The 17,161-nt window shown below is 36.6% G+C and overlaps 2 protein-coding genes and 1 pseudogene across 2 annotated transcripts; 2 read left to right on the top strand and 1 right to left on the bottom strand.

Annotated features, from left to right (window-relative positions):
- Nucleotides 1-404: 404 nt before the first annotated feature.
- LOC142556202 (guanosine nucleotide diphosphate dissociation inhibitor 2-like) lies at nt 405-11,879 on the top strand. The gene is made up of 13 exons (XM_075667526.1): nt 405-696; nt 2,139-2,201; nt 2,322-2,405; nt 2,502-2,609; nt 2,722-2,894; nt 3,842-3,953; nt 4,048-4,128; nt 4,322-4,384; nt 5,226-5,327; nt 8,989-9,113; nt 10,589-10,799; nt 10,884-10,958; nt 11,668-11,879. Exons 1-13 carry the CDS (start codon nt 610-612, stop codon nt 11,716-11,718), a joined length of 1,335 nt encoding a protein of 444 aa, XP_075523641.1. The 5' UTR covers nt 405-609; the 3' UTR covers nt 11,719-11,879.
- Nucleotides 11,880-12,451: 572 nt separating this feature from the next.
- On the bottom strand, nt 12,452-14,408 carry LOC142504513 (pollen receptor-like kinase 4; annotated as a pseudogene).
- Nucleotides 14,409-15,074: 666 nt separating this feature from the next.
- LOC142556200 (transcription factor TCP7-like) lies at nt 15,075-16,572 on the top strand. Its single transcript, XM_075667525.1, has one exon. The coding sequence runs from the start codon at nt 15,255-15,257 to the stop codon at nt 16,107-16,109; it is 855 nt and encodes a 284-aa protein (XP_075523640.1). The 5' UTR covers nt 15,075-15,254; the 3' UTR covers nt 16,110-16,572.
- The last annotated feature ends 589 nt before the right edge of the window (nt 16,573-17,161 follow it).

Genomic DNA, 17,161 nt, shown 5'->3' with positions numbered 1-17,161 from the left:
TGTGAAAAAGTAAAAATTTATGGTAAAAAGTAAAAATCTCAAACTCTCAAAATTTACCAAACAACACACTTTATAATATTTTTCTCTCTACTCAATTGTGAATTTCTTCACAAATGAGAGATCTATTTATAGAAATCTTTACAAATAATCCAAAAATAAAATACATCATTACCTACATCATCACACACAAATTTCTAATTTTACAACTCTTATTTTCAACAATCAAATATTCAACTATTATTTTTCAACATTCAAATATTATTTTCAACAGATAGTTTAATATCTAAAATTTAATATCTAAAATTTAATAATATCGTATAAATAAGTGAAATACCACGTTAATTTTATTTTTATTTTTTTAAAAAAAGTGATAAATAATGTATATATATATATATATCAAATAGGCAGAGCACTTTCAAAACTCGCCATACTGCTAGTCATATGCCCTACGGCCTACGTCTAGATCCATCCACGCACGCAACAATTTCTCCATTCCTTCGACTGACAAAAATCCCTAGTTTTCACTTTTATCGGCGATCGATCGTCTTTCTGGCTGATTTTTTTGACGGCTGATTGAGATTATTGGATTTCGTTGAGAAATCAACTAAGATGGATGAAGAGTACGATGTGATTGTGTTGGGGACGGGTCTCAAGGAATGCATTCTCAGCGGTCTCTTGTCCGTCGATGGTGTTAAGGTTTCATTTATTGTAATTATTATTTCTGATTTAATTGAAGCTCCATTTTATCCATTTTTTTTGCCAACCCCCCCCCCCCCCCCCCCCCCATCATACGTACGAATCGTATTTATTCAGATTTATCTGATTTTTGTTCTGATGAGTGATTTTTTTATGGGAAATTTGGGAAATGGATCTAGGGTTAATTTCAAATGATCTGGCTGATTATGAATGCTGCCAATTTTTGGCCTATTACATATTTACATGCATTCGATTAAAATTTTTGCGGAAATAATTGGCATGAACCACACGATGCCGCCAGGAGTCAAATCCATTTCCTATATATTTACTCGGTCACGTTATTGGCAGTCGTTTGGTTGAATTTTTTTAATGCATTTATACTTTGGTTATATTCCTTCAAATGCGCACTAAGTTGATATTTTCATGCAAACAGTTGCAAAAATTTCCTGATAGAATAAGTGGACTCAAACTCCAAGGAATAGCTAGCAGGTGCGATAATTTTGACATTGATGGCACAAATCTGATAGGCTCTAGAAAATGAGGGGGGATTTGTTAATCACGTTCGGATTTGGATTGACATAGTATGTGAGTGGTATCTGAGAATTTGCTTAGTGAGTGCTTTATTTGGAAGCTTCTTCCCTTCATGCCACCATATATGGTACAGAAACTGTCGCTTTCACTTTCACCCTATATTCTTGTCACATGTGCTGGAAGTTCGAAATCTATGTTGAACAACTTAACCAAATTCTTAGTTTAATGACAAAAGGGAGCATTAATCCATAAAAACCCAATGATATTAGCTAGAACACCATGAAAATGGAAACCCCAACTGTGCTTGGTGAGTGCTTATTTTGCCTTGGCGGATAGGCAGATTATCTATATGTAAACTGTTTTGAAGAATATCAGGGTGTAAACTGATGCAATTTAGGGGTCAATACCTTACTTCACATGAGCCTGAAGGAACAAAGAATAGTATACTATACGCTCCTGTTAATATCAAATAGGTGTTACCAAATATATTGATGGGGTAGCTCATGATTATGTCAAAAACTTATTTGGCTCTAGAATGGCGAAGACATAATAATTGGTGTATTTTCCACGTTGCTTAACTGATGCCATGCATGATTTATTTTAAAATTTTCTCTTTGTAAAACTTATCTAGTTTCAAAAGTTGCCAGGGTCCAAATATATTGTGCATTTTTTGTATACAAGTAAAAGAATAAAAAGGTAAAAAAAAATTTAGTAATATGTTATAGATAGCATTAATAGACATTGACATGCATAAATTGCATACTTATGTATTCATAACTACTTATTAAATCTATATGTAATGCAGATTTAAGTTTCGTAGATTTCTCGCCAATTATTCATCATTACCACAGTGCCTTTGAAATTTTATTTCACTCTTATTGGGCTTGACATTGTTATGCCTTTCAAATTAGGTTCTACATATGGATCGGAACGATTATTATGGTGGAGAATCAAGCTCTCTCAATCTCATTCAGGTATTATTATATTTTGTTTTGGCTAGAGAACCGATGCCAACAAACATCTCCATTATGCATTCAAGAATTTGAATGGAATTCTCATTTTCAGTTATTATTATTATTGGCTTTTTTATGCAGCTATGGAAGAGGTTTAGAGGGAGTGATAAGCCACCAGCTCACCTGGGTCCTAGCAGAGATTATAATGTTGACATGGTCCCTAAGGTTTTTATTATTTGTGTCTTGTTTGACGTCATTTTGAAGATTTTGTTCCTTTAGCTTTCTAGCGATGATGCCACTAAGACTCATTCATTTTCTCAGTACATTATGGCAAACGGTGCACTTGTGCGGGTCTTAATTCATACTGATGTTACTAAATACTTGTATTTCAAAGCTGTTGATGGCAGTTTTGTGTACAATAAGGGGAAGGTAAAAACATAGGCTTTTTTCTTTGCTTAGTTATTTGTCACAAGTTTATGTTGTTTAGATTATCTAGAATTGTTGATTCTGGCTGGATTTTGCTGTAAATAAAATGTAACAGATTCACAAGGTGCCTGCAACTGACGTGGAGGCCCTCAAATCGCCACTTATGGGCATCTTTGAGAAACGACGTGCTCGAAAACTGTTCATCTATGCCCAATGTTACAAGGAAGATGATCCTAAAACACATGAAGGGATTGATTTGACTAGAGTTCCAACCAGGGAGTTTATTGCGTATGACCAATGACTTTACATATGCATTATTTGTTATCACTCTAGGAACTTTTATCTGAAGACAAACATATATATACGTGGGTGCGCGCGCGCGTGCAGTCTTAGTCCATCCTTATATTTCAAGGATCCTTTTGTGTGGTGTGTGATAAGATTCCCTATGGACCTGCGTGGAGTCTGGCAAGATACTTTCATCTTTTGAGCTCACTAGGTTGGCTCATGTAATTTGTGCACTTTAAATTTTTTTTTTAAATTGCAGTGGGAGTATCAATAAGTTTAGTATCAAAGGGTTAACAAAGATGAGGTGGATCGAGATGTGTACTTTACAGTGTTGTGCATTAGTGATTATTTTAGCTTACCCAAAGCAATAAATGAGGTTAAGTTTACTCTGAGGACTCTTTTGCAATGTATTTGAATTTGTCAAGATTCAAATATTAGAGTTTTTCCACTGTTATCTCATTGATGTTGAGTGTATTTCCACAAATTTTTTTATATCTTGTATTTGGTGGGATCTTTTTCCTCAAATGTTAATCTTTCTACGGGGATTTGTCCTTTAAGCATTATGCAGAACCTGTCTTTGTAGCATGATTAATATCTTTATCAGTTTGTCTTGATAAAGAAAAATATATTTTAGCCTATTCTTGAACTGCATATTTTCATTTTTTGAGACTATATACATGCAAGTTATTGGGGGTACAAAAAGAATCCTTTTTCTTTACAGTCAGCATATAAGTACTATAATGTGCTTCTCCATGGGTATCTGGTAACCATGTATGTAGGGGTATGATTGGCAATTTGACAGCAAAAGCAATAAAAAAAATCCATACATATTTCTTCAATCCATTATGTTTATTTAACCATTCTGGTTTCCAATGAATAATATACTCAGTTCTTTAAAACTTGTAATACCTTCAACTTGTTCTGAGATGAATATTGTACCCCTCCGACAGCAAGTATGGTCTTGATGACAACACTGTGGATGTCATCGGTCACGCGTTGGCTCTTCACAGAGATGATCGTTACTTGGATGAGCCAGCTTTGGATACTGTGAAAAGGATGAAGGTAATTCTCGCTTGGACCTCAAGAAAGTTCTCAGTTCCACTTTCTTTTTCTTGTGCTCTTGAGTCCCTTTCTGAAATATCTCTTTGTGTTAAAGCTTTATGAGGAGTCTTTGGCCCGCTTTGCGGGAGGATCACCGTACATCTATCCATTATATGGCCTAGGAGAGCTACCCCAGGTTTACCTCTTTATTCTGAACCAATCTTTTTTTAATATTAAAAGTGTAATTGGGGTTGGATGCATGAGATCATCACTTTGTCTTTTATCCTAAGAAAATATTATTCCCTTTTGCATTCTGCCTTGATCTTGTTTTCTTCTCTCAGATATTCTGTCTCATGCTAGCTTCTTTCTCTGCTACTTAATATTTCCAGGCATTTGCTCGCCTTAGTGCTGTATATGGTGGGACCTATATGCTGAATAAGCCCGAGTGCAAGGTAATTTACTTCATGTATTTCTCTCTTGTTCACTCCACTCGTTGTGGCACCAGCCTATTACCCCTCTCCAACAAAGTCAGCATACAAAGGAATCTATTGTGTACAGACTACAGATATGGAAATGTTGAAAGAAAATGATATTGAAATTAGGTTCTTCGATTGTTTCACTAAAGATTATCCGACTTGTAATTTTGCTCTCTAACTACCAATTTCTGCTGGCATGCAATTATCTTTCCCACCATTGTTATATTGATAGAAAATCTTCAAAACGAAGACATTTCTGGGTGAAAACTTTGACTTGGAAGCATACTAATATGAATTTGTTGTTTTGGGTTAGAATTATTGGAAGAAGGTAACTCTCCAAAAGGGGATGGAACCTAAACTACACTGAACTTAAACTTGTAATTTATCTATGGAATATTTTGATGGCATACCTCATAGAACAAGACTTTTGGTGTTTGACAGTTGAGTATATAACTTCTTTTGGTGAGAAATTCCGTTTAACGTACCATTCTAACGGGGTTTTCTAGAACTCGTGGTTGTCATAAAATGTGTTACAGTAGTTTCTTTTTTCTTTTTCACATTTTTTCCAATTGGTCATTCTTTTGTTTCTTTTATTATTTGTTATAATTGGTAGTCATATGTTTTCATAATTTCAGTTACAGTATACTTTTTTATTAGTATCCTGCTTTATCCTGCTTATCACTGAGCATGATATTGTCGCTCCAATTGTTATAACTTTAGTTATTGCTTGCTACATTTCTTCTTGGTTTTGTTGGTTTTTGGTTGTTTAGGGTGATTTAATGCTGTGACTGCTGACTTGGAATTGGTCAAATGTCAGGTAGAGTTTAATGATGAAGGCCAGGTGATTGGTGTTACATCCGAAGGGGAGACGGCCCAGTGCAAGAAGGTTGTATGCGATCCTTCCTACCTTCCTAATAAGGTAATCCTCTTTCTTAATTCAAAGTGTATCAGTTTCAATTTGTAGTGATCTTGTTCTGAACCTCTGCATGTAATTTTCTAACATTTTACCCTTTTGAAGTGCTCTGTTATTTATATAATCTCAGTGTGCCCTCGATACACTTTTTAACGCCCAAAAATAGTTTTTCCTAGAAAGCAATCATTTGGGAGTCCTAAAAGCAAGCGGGTTATGTCTTTCACTCCTCTAGAAATTATAAATAGGTAAAAAGTCTTGTTTGAAAGCTTATGTTTATGAATGAACAATAGATATAATAGAATAACTTTCAAAACATAAATAAGGACTCCATTTTGTTTTTGGTTGTCTCTATTTTTTGTTTTATCAAATTGCTCCCTACATGTTTCTTTATTTCATACACATGTTTTACTTATTTAATTATTTTAAAATAATTTAGTAATTCTTTATTGTCAAAATTAAGCTTCCCGTCAATTAATGTTTACCGTGGAAGCTTAAGGTTTTATAGACGAATATTAAGAAGTGGAATGAAGAGGTCTTTGGGAATTTATAAGTGCAGGGTGTGGAGATGGAAAAGAAGATCTGTGAGGTGGACGTATCGGTGAGTGAAGGCCAGGGATCAATCACTCTGGCGAATGAGAGAAGAGAAGCTAGATGCGCCTTAGAAGGCTTAATCTGTTAAAGAAATCAAATGATCAGTCAAAAGGCTAAGGTTAAATGGGTCAGAGAATGGGATTGCAGTACAAATTTTTTTCACTCGCTACTCAATACGCGAAGGAGCAAAACTATCATCAATAAATCAGTAAGGGTTGATGGATCAATTATTTGAGACAGAGAACATATTGAGATTCATCTTGTAGCATGGTTCGCCGGAACGATTGCGGTGCTTGGAACGACAACTATCATTCCAGTTCCAATGTTATGTCGCGGAACGGTTGTATAAAAAAATTTAATAAATTCAAAAAATTAGTAAAAAATTTGAAATATAAATTACATTATACTATAACGTGAAATATATAAAGTTATTACAAATTAATATATCAATACAAAATTATTTTACAATAATAGCACAATAAGAAATACACATTAAAAATTATTACTTACCAAAGTTAATACCATGAGGAGTGACGTGGAGGAGCAAAATCATTGTTATATTCTCCATGAGTATCCCGTTGATTAAATTGATTTCGAACATTTGGATATTGACGTAATTGTCCATAGGGATATTGCTTAGATTGAGATGACGAAAGATCATTAGAATGAGATGATTGATTTTGTAATAGTGTTTTGTCACGACGATTATAGTATCCGAATTCACGATACCCACTAGAATTATCAGCTGTACTTGAAGATCTATACTCGGGACCATGAAGTTCGACACCACGCCATATGGGTGATGAAGATTCATTGTATCTATCACCAATATATTGAGACGACCTATAATCAAATTCAGGATGTCTAATTCCATGTGTACCAGATGTTGAAAAATCAAATGATCTATTAAAAGAATCGTGTCTAGATTTATAATTACCCTGATATCCATATCCATCTTATTGATATCTAGTTGGATCATACCCAACATGTTGAGAGAACATGTTCCGCTCCGACCGCTACCGTTCCGTCCACCGTTAAAGCCCTGCTATAACGTCGAAGAACAGTGCTACAAAGCAATCACGGATTTGTCCTGGAATTTTGGAACGTCAGTGACCGTTCCCGTTCCGGAATCGGTGTTCTGCCCGGCGAAACATGTCTAGTAGGGGCTTCGATTGTTTTTTTTTTCCAAAACATAATATAAGACATCAGGGCTTTGATTGTCGGTCCCGGCGAAACATATCTAGTAGGGGCTTCAATTGTTTTTTTTTTGTTTTTTTTTTCAAAACAGAATATAAGATATCAGGGCTTTGATTGTCGGTCTTGCTTCTTATTTTTCAGGGCTTATGCTCTGGCTTTTTTTTCCCTAAACCAGCTTTGGCTTTTTTTTCCCTAAACCAGCTTTGGGCTTTTTTTTCCCTAAACCAGCTTTGGGCTCTAAGCTTTGAAGCCAATTTTTGTTAAAAATAGAGAAACTGATCCAGTGTAATATAGAAGCGTGCTTGTTGTCGTCTCAGGAAAGCCGCGCGCCTGGGCTCGCCTCCTGCAAGGTCAGCGCCTGGGTGGTTACCAGGTTCACACTTTTTACAACTATGTTATTAGGGACATGGTGGTGGAGATTTTCTAGTGAAGGGGAGTCGTCGTGAAAAAAGATTGTGATTGGCAAATATGAGACACAAATTAACGGGACGGACGGGGTCTTATCTTCAGAAGTTCATGAAAATTTATCTCCAGATTCTATCTGACTTTTCTTGAGTCAGTGAGATCAGTGGTCAAGGGTAGATAAAATTAGGTTTTGTGAAGATACATGGTGGGTTTTTTTTTTATTTTCAGGATCTTTACCCGTCTTTATTCCAGATTTTGATGGTCTAGAATCATCATATTTCTTACTTTGCACAATTCAATTCTTCATCCAACTCTTCTACTCTATCTTGACATTTTTATTTTAGGCGGGATCTCAAGGATGAAGAGACATTTGAGTTAGGTTCTTTGATCGAGTATTTAGATAGGGTCAAATTGATCGAAGCTGCAGAAGACAAGAGGGAGTGGGTTTGGGATTCTTCATGGTAGTTTTTAGTAAAATGTTTCTTCGAGTCTTTCTTTTTAGATTCGACTCATCCTTCTTTTTCTCTTTATCAAGCTATTTGGAAAGCGTCTATCCCATGGTGCAAGTATTCTTGTGGATTGCAGTGCTTGGAAAATTACCATCGCTGACATGTTGCAAAAAATGTTACTTCTTGTTTTCTGTTCAAATTGGTGTGTATAATGTCGGCAAGTGGTGGAGACTTGGGACCATTTGATCATCCATTGTCTTTTTTCACATTGTATTTGGTTTAGATCTTTGGCGGAATTCGACCTGATTTGGGTATCTCCAAGATCAATATGAGATTTATTTGAGACGGATCTCGGACGGGATTTGCGGAGTAGGGGCATACTTTTTTGGTATATGGTGGTTTACTATTTGAGTTGGCCCTTGTGGATGGAGAGGAATAGGTGTATCTTTGAAGATCAAGAAGACTCGATTGAGGATTGTTGGGACAAGATTAAATTATGGGTTTCATGCTGGTGTTCAAATCATTCTTGATCTCATATTTGTATAGGAATTGAGGTACATTATTATGTTACTTTTTTTTGAATATGGTTCTTACTATGTTTGTGGACCTCTGCTTCGTTTTTTGTGATTATTTTTATTCATCAATAATATCATTTCTTATCAAAAAAAAATTTATAATGTTTACCACTAATTATAAATTTTTTTATGATGTTATTGAACTTATTTTTTATATATTTCTTAATTAATATTCATTATTTTAGATCTAACCATTTAATTTATTAAATATATTTTATGTATTTTTATTTCATTATGATTAAACTTATCTAAAAAGTAATATTCTGCTTATTTTAACAGTTAAAAATTTTTCTTTATTTTTCCTCCTAAATAATCACTCGTTTCAGTTTGCAATTAAAAATACAATGTACCATTAAACATGTAGTCATAGGTTAGGAAAGCCAAATCTTGTTTCAAACATTATTTTCTACATGTACCATTATGATAAATAATACAATGAGGCTTTTACAGGTGAGGAAGGTTGGAAAAGTTGCCAGAGCTATAGCTATCATGAGTCACCCCATCCCAAATACCAATGATTCTCATTCGTCGCAGGTTATTCTCCCTCAGAAGCAGTTGGGCCGGAGATCAGATATGTAAGTAACTTTACTCACTTGTACATATTACTGTTTTGCTTTTTCTAGAGTAATTGTACCTGTGAGGTTATGTAATATGTTTCTTATTGTGGGAAATGTGATGATTTTGTGAGCTGAGTATTTTCTGTTGTCATTTTTGATTGATTGTACCAATAATCACATCATGTTAAGGCACTCTTAGACAGAATTTGCGGAATTTTCATTATAAGAAGAATGGAGTTCTGGTGTGTGTGTGTTTGTTTGTGGGTGGGCGGGTGGATTGGCCCTCAGTTCTTTGTGAATTAGGTCCGTGGAAGTTGCTGACACGAAGACTTTTCTTGGTCTCGAGGGCGAAGGTCTGGAGTAATTTTTCATGTGTAATGCGAGTAATAAATCAGTTGTCACAGTGTCTTACTGTTGTTGTATGTGTTTGATATGTTATTGTGGTCTTAGCTAATGGTAAGGAATTGAAGTAGTGATCCATTTGGAGGGAATCCTCAAGATTGCAAAAGATGTCTGTATTTTTTGCTGAAATAATGCATTTTTAATTAACTGTCATTCACAAAACCTGATTGTCGGTCTCATAGTTATTAAAGTGTCCAAAGGCGGAGGGGTTTGGCGAAGCCCAACCTGTACCTAGTTCCGACCTCTTTCTGAAATCTCTTAAAAGGGTAAAGACATTTTTCGCAATATTTTGTATAAATTTAAGTTATAAACGTGACATGATAATATTTGATATGAATTTACTAATTGATACTTGTCTCTCTTGTTGTTCAATTGTTTGAAAGTACAATCAAAAGTTGGATGATATAATCATCTTCACTAATTTATATTTTAAAATATTGTACCTAAGTGTAAACGCCTAGACTACAGGTCACTTGTGCACCTTGTGCTTTAGTAACGAGTGAAGTAGTTATTAAGGGATGGGTGCGATATGCATTTCTTTTTTCTGCTCAATGTTTCTATTAGGCACCACAATGAAAATGTTGTATGGGTTGGTAATTTATTGAACAACGTTTGATTTGTTCCCATTAAAGACTTAAAGAGAACTAGTTGGTCTAGAGCATTGCAATTATTTGACCATTGAAGTAGGAGTTATAAACTTCTAGCAAAGAAGTATGGTTGATGAACTTGGGAAGCTACTGTCTGCAATGACTGTCTGCAATGTATCTCCTATAATTTGCTGGGTCACCGAAAAGATAACTTTTTGAAAGCTAATGCCATTTGTAATATTTAATGGTTGCTCAAGTGTGCTAATTTTTTATGACTTAAATCCAACTTTCCTATTTTGTATTTTTTGGAATTTTGATTCCTGTGTTTTCTGCTTGTATTCTTGACCCATTTTTGAAAAGAAACCCGACACTTTGGGATAATTTGCAGCCTAGCTGTTTTACTTCTGACCAGTTTTCGGTTTTAATGTTTTACATTGGTTATTAATTTCCTATGCTTGGGTTATATTATCATTTACGATAAGATGTTACTTTTTTGTTCTACAGGTATTTGTTTTGTTGCTCTTACTCTCACAATGTTGCTCCAAAAGGGAAATATATCGCGATTGTGTCAACAGAAGCAGAAACCGATCACCCTGAGACTGAACTGAAGCCTGGTATTGATCTTCTTGGACCCGTGGATGAGATTTTCTTTGACACCTATGACAGATATGAACCAGTCAACGAGCCTTCTCTGGATAATTGTTTTATATCTACAGTAAGTTTCTAGCAAATTTTGTTCCTGTTCAAATGCTTGATAAAATATTTTTCTTGTTTATATACTCATTCAACTCTGTGACAGAGTTATGATGCCACAACTCATTTTGAGTCCACGGTGGTGGATGTCCTGAATATGTATACCTTGATCACTGGAAAGGTGAGACTTAAATTCTTTAGTTCAGTATTTAACTCTAATGTTACTTTTTCAGTGCAAATTTTAATTTACAAACACAGCCTCGTAGAAAATTTTACTCCCTCGTAAAGAAGTTTATACTTTATATTAATGCTCTAGTAGAAACGATGCTGCGCTAGTATACTGAAGCTGGTGCATGATGCCAATTCTCTTCTAGGATATCACATTACATTAAATCTATGAATATCCACTCCCTGTGTATGATTAAAAAGCATTAGAATCATTTTATCATCCTCTTGATGCAATGTTAGCGTGTCTGGTGGAACCCGTTCAAAATGTTAAATTTTTTTTATCATTATGACATTACTTCATAGATTCATTCTGCTCAACAGTTGTCTCCTTTCTGGGATGAGCGATGGGGAAAGTTTCTTCTGACAAAAATGATATCGCATCATAGTCCATAGATTTGCTTAATCAGTCATATGCTTAGGCTACTGGAATGTCTAAACACTTATGTTGTTGGGTGAAATTGATGTTGTAAAGATGGGAACCTTGTATTAAAATATGTATTATCTATGTTGTACTTTTGGGAGATTTAAACCGATTAATGGAACTAGATGTAAAATTGAATAACTTGGAGTGGAAGGATATTTTCCTGTTATCATTTTAAGACATCAGCTTGCCATATGAAACTCGAAAAATGGTAATTGATCTCTTTCATCTCCTGTTGCAGGTTCTTGATCTTAATGTGGACTTGAGTGCTGCAAGTGCTGCTGAAGAGTGAGAAAACTGTTGTTTGTACTTGCACTTAATTTGTTTGGATTCAAGTTCTTTGTGGCAAGTAGACTGCCCTGGTTTTAAGTTTACTGACTGACTCTGCGTATACTCTGGTCGCCCCTAAGTTTAGTATTTTGCAGATCTTAAAATCAATTAAAATTTTATACATGAGTAATCTTGAATTAGTTAGTTAATGAAAGAGCTGGAGCACTCTAAAAGTAGATGAATAAATTAATCAGAATAATTGACTCGCTTTTTTAGCAACTCTTAATAAAATTATATATAGTGAACATCACAAGTGTTCACTTGTCTAGACATGTGCTATACTTCGTAAATTTTTAGTATCTCTGGACTTCACAATCATAGTAAACGCACGTGTTACGTGTTCGTAACAGTTTATTTTTGTATATGTGTTTCTATAGTATGTTTCTTTAATTAAAAAAAGTGTAAACAATATTTGTTAAAAAATAAAACAGTAAAACTAAACACTGGTATAACCGACACAACCGTACCAACAATTTGTCGGTACCAACAATTAACCACCACTTGAGGGAATTGACATAAATCTAACAGAGGGAGAGACATGTGTTCACCAATGCTGTAATAAAAAAAATGATGGTCTGACCACCAACGCCATTCATGCGAATCTTGTATGGTGAACAAGTTGACACCAATACCATCATGATTAGTACTAACCGCGTAAAAGGCAGAACAAGTTACCGTCAGGAACTAACTAACAATCAATCAATCTCTCCTCTTTCCAGCAGCTGAGACGCAATAATCTCGACCAGGTTTTCGTGCTTCACATTTCCCAAGAAATGCAGCTGCTGCGCAAATTCTTTCTTGCTCAATGTACCCATTTCTTTGACTCTCTTCACAGCCACGACCAAGCCACATTAGAGGAATAACCTTGTCAGTGGTGCCCAGATTTCCTTGTCTTCTGATTACTTGAGCGCACCGCGTAACAGATCATCCAAGTCAAACAGTAGGGGTTTATGAAAGAAATATAATTCCATGTATGTGCTTTCTGGTTCATCTGTGAACTACGGCCAAAGCCTTCCTCCGTTGTAGCTCTCCAATATCTACAGGTTGTATGCATATACAAATTAATATTAATCGGAATATTGAATTAGGTAATGCTATTTTTCGAATTACATCGTTTGTATTTCTTTTTCTTCAATGAAAATCTATCGTGTCCATTCTTTTTGCAGCGGTTTCTATGTATTATGGCGTTTCTCTTCTGAATTAAAATCATTATCGTGTTTTGACTTTCATGTTTTTCAACTATCATAATACTATTATCCTTACCAATCAATCATGGTTACTTTAAAAACCATTATTCGACCACCAAATCCGAATCTAAAAGAAAATTCTCGAAAACTAAGATGATAGCTACCAATACATCGATCCCAGCAAGGCTGCTTCCTACCCACGTAGCTTATATATATACAAATATCTCCGATTAATGTCTCTCTGTTTTTTTTACCCTTTTAGAACGGTGAAATTGCTACATTACCCTTTTACGTGACCAGAAAACTGTGTAATTATTTATGAACTAGGTACTTGTATTTTTTTGATAAAATTGAAAAAATACATGACGCGCACATACGTACACAGATAGATATAACGCATGTGAAAATTTCATCAGTGAAAATTGAAACAAACAATTTCGTGTTTTGTTCCTGCTCATGCAGCATTCCTGCTGCAATAACATATGAAAATCAGACACATGCATAAAGGAATAAATGCTGCCGCCACTGCAATCACCACAATGCTCCATAATTTAAGGTGGCGACTGCCATGTTTGCCTTCCGATGGAGGCCATGGAGCCTCAGGAATAGGCTTGGGAGCAAAAGGAATAGGATTAGGACAAGGGTTCAATCCAATTATCATTCCTCCCCCACACAACCCCCCATTATTATCGAATAAACTCTTCGTAAATCTGCAGAACAGGAGTTTCAGGGACCTTTACTTGTAGACAATTGTGGGAGACATTGAAAGCCGCTAAAGATTGCTGATCAAAAGGAGGAATCAAACCCGAAAGGTCGTTTTTCTCGAAGCTCCAATCCTATTAAATCCGGATAACCGGACGGTATAGATCCCGAAAACCGATTTCTCGATTGAAAAACTTGCTCCAGACGCACTAGATTTGTGAGACTTGGAAGAGGCCATTCAGGTTATTGTTTCTGAAGCTGAGTTTGGTCGAGAACGTCAAATTCTGTAACAACGTAGTGGGATGAAGGGAACCTATCAAGTTTATCCCTTCAAGAACCAAATGCGTGACATGCCAGCCGGAGTATCCGACTCCGGCCCATCTGCTACTGTTCTTATTACATGGAGTTCCGGTTCAATTCCAATGCAGATTGAAGTACACGCATGCACATTATCTCACAGTTGAATCAATGCATCCCGCTCTTCCGGGGAGAAGTCGTGGATCTCAAGACCGCGGATGATGATGCTAAGATGGAAACAAAGAAGAAACATTCGTCTACCCGAGCTGCTCGTAAATGTGTTGTGAATACGAGCAGGTAACATACTGGAACTTCTTGATCAAGAAATAAAGGACGTTGCATCACATCTTCCGATACCTCGGTCTTCTTTATTGTATTATTATTACTACCAAGTTCAACGAAATAGGCTATTTGAAATAGTTGGCAAGTATTCCAACTTCTACCCCGGAAAGCGGACGCCACCACAGTCTTCCTCCTGTACATGAGGGTTTAATTTGAAGCACGGGTTTTGAATTATACTTGTAGAATAAATATTGCTCGCAGAGTTTCTTGATTCTGATAGGTCAGCTTAGCTAGTATTATACAGCTTGGAAAAAACAAAATAATTTATTAAGTGGAATTTTGAAAAAGGCTTCTTTTTTAAATATAATATAGAGTGACATTTACATATTTGAATGAGTTGGAGAAATTGAGCTACCAGTGACAACTGCTCTATGTTTGTAGCTTTGTTTTCTTCAATTCTTGACTACTTAAAGAAATCAATTTATGTACTAAAAAATTGCTGATGTGGAATAAATACATTAAAAAGATCATTACCCTGATGACATCATATGTTCGATCAAAAGATAATTTCGGATGATTGAATTGATTGATCGAAAATCGGAATTTAATCAGTACTTTTTTTAAAAAATATTACTAATTTGAATTATATATTTTTTAAAAAAACGTATCGAAAAGTATTAATAATCTTACGATGTGATTGATTTTATGATGAAAAGTGGAGTGAAAGCGAAAAGTTGAATAGGGCCTTTTTGTAAGGAAATAGATTTTAGGGGTTGGAAATGTAAAACTGGAGGCGAAGGGAGACGTATTTTTAAAGAGTACGTAGGAGAGTGGAGCCCACATCCCATGTGCCCCTCTTCTTGTCTCCACCAGCTACTGTCCCTCAATCATTATTCATCTCTCCCCTCTCCTCCGACACTAGTTCAATCTCTGCTGCTATTTCGCTCCTAAATTCCACCTCCCGTAAATTTTTCATCTGGAGCTGCCATTGAAGCACCACGGGAGCTCTCTGCTGCTGGATTATACGGCTATGTCAACAATATCCGCAGCTGAGGGCAACACTGGTGGTGGAACACTAGCCATTCTAGATCCTTCTCAGCGCCACCACCACCCCACTAGCAGCGCCGCCACCAACGCAGCCGCTTTGACGGTCAAGAAGAAGCCACCCGCCAAAGACAGACACAGCAAAGTGGACGGGCGCGGCCGTCGCATCCGCATGCCTATCATCTGCGCCGCCAGGGTGTTTCAGCTCACTCGGGAGCTCGGCCACAAGTCCGACGGGCAGACCATTGAATGGCTCCTCCGCCAGGCGGAGCCTTCCATTATCGCTGCCACGGGCACAGGGACTACCCCGGCTACGTTCTCCACTCTTTCTCCTTCTTCGTCCTCCGCCCTAGAACTCAAACACGGCCATTCGCAGCAGGTCCTCACACCGACCCCTTTCATCCTCGGAAAGCGCCTCCGTCCCGACGTTGATGACGACCACCAACACAACCATCTCACGAAGGAAGAATCCGCTTCCGCCGCCGTCTGTCCCAGTGTGCCTGCGGGAGGATTCTGGGCTCTACCCGCCAGGCCCGACTTCGGTCAAGTTTGGAGCTTTGCTGCCGCTCCTCCAGCTGAATTGTTTGCCGCGGCCGCCGCTAGCAATTCCCCGCACCACCACCACCACCAGCAGCAGCAGCAGCAACTACATTCCACAGCTTCTTTGAGGTTCTTACAGCAGCAGCAACCTCCGGGGCTCGGGGAAGCATCCGCTGCAAGGGTTGGTAATTATTTCCCAATAGCTCAAGTGCAGGGACACCATCTCAACTTGCTAGCTTCTTTATCCGGTCCGGCCTCACAATCCTCTGAACAAACAAGGGAAGACGATAATGTCAATTGAATCACAGTGTTCTAACCTGCTCAATAAACGTTAATCCACCATTAAAGACCTCATGAATAAGCTTGCTTGTGTTGTTTGGTCCGAGTGCCTCATATTGTGATCAATATATGTACCACAATCTGTATCTCTAAGACATTATCTTCGGTAGCTCCATGTGTGTTGCGTTTCTTGAATTAGACAAACAAGAAACAGAGAATCCCAAATCTCGTCTGCAGAGTTTTTAGATGTTGGGAATTCGATGATTGCTTTGTGATTTTTTTTTTTTTTTGGGGTTTTCTGTTGGTGATGGTGGGATGTCGAAAAATTCGATGTCCAGTGTGTTTAATTATTTAGATTCGAGAGCGAGTGGTATTCTTAGTTTATTTTATGTATATGTATATTTGCTTTTTGGTTGATTTCAAACACTGCGATTCGTGTAAGATTGTAAGACAGACAAATAAATGGCAAACTCCTTCTTCATTTCCATGTATGGTTTCCATCTATATATAATATATTGCTGAGTATAATAAACACTCCGATATATGCATGTGTAGTTAATGTGTGCATCATGCTTATTAGTATGAACAAGGACTCCATGAGCTAGATTTGCTCAAGCTCTAGGAAATTATGTTCGCGAAGATCCTGTTGCATTATATCAAAATGACCCATATCGATCTTAACTTCGATCAAATCAGAAAAAGAAGTGCCTAAGAGCTAACCCACGTACAACACCAGACTTAGAATATGTGAAATTGTAGCGATGATATCAGTGCATGTGTGAGTTTTATGTGTATTTTGACTGAAATTATTATTATTTAAAATACTAGGTGTAATGTAACTAGTGTTGAATGTATTATGGGTAAATGAAAAAGTGCATGTGGTTTGGCATTTATGATGTACGACTCTCAAAAGGCCCAAAAATATAATTGAAATTTGTGTTGAATTCCACAAAGAAATAACGTACTTGGGAAAATATTGTAGAGTGGGTGGTAGCTCTCCCTTTACGTTCTATTTTCTATTTTGTTTCCCTCAAGGGAAAGTACAGATGGTTGTTTCGTTTCGGTGCAAGCGAA

Source organism: Primulina tabacum, chromosome 9 (assembly GCF_025594145.1).
Source record: "Primulina tabacum isolate GXHZ01 chromosome 9, ASM2559414v2, whole genome shotgun sequence".
Taxonomy (NCBI): domain Eukaryota; kingdom Viridiplantae; phylum Streptophyta; class Magnoliopsida; order Lamiales; family Gesneriaceae; genus Primulina; species Primulina tabacum.
Note: the sequence above shows the minus strand (reverse complement) of the source record. Positions and strands in the feature narration are given on the sequence as shown.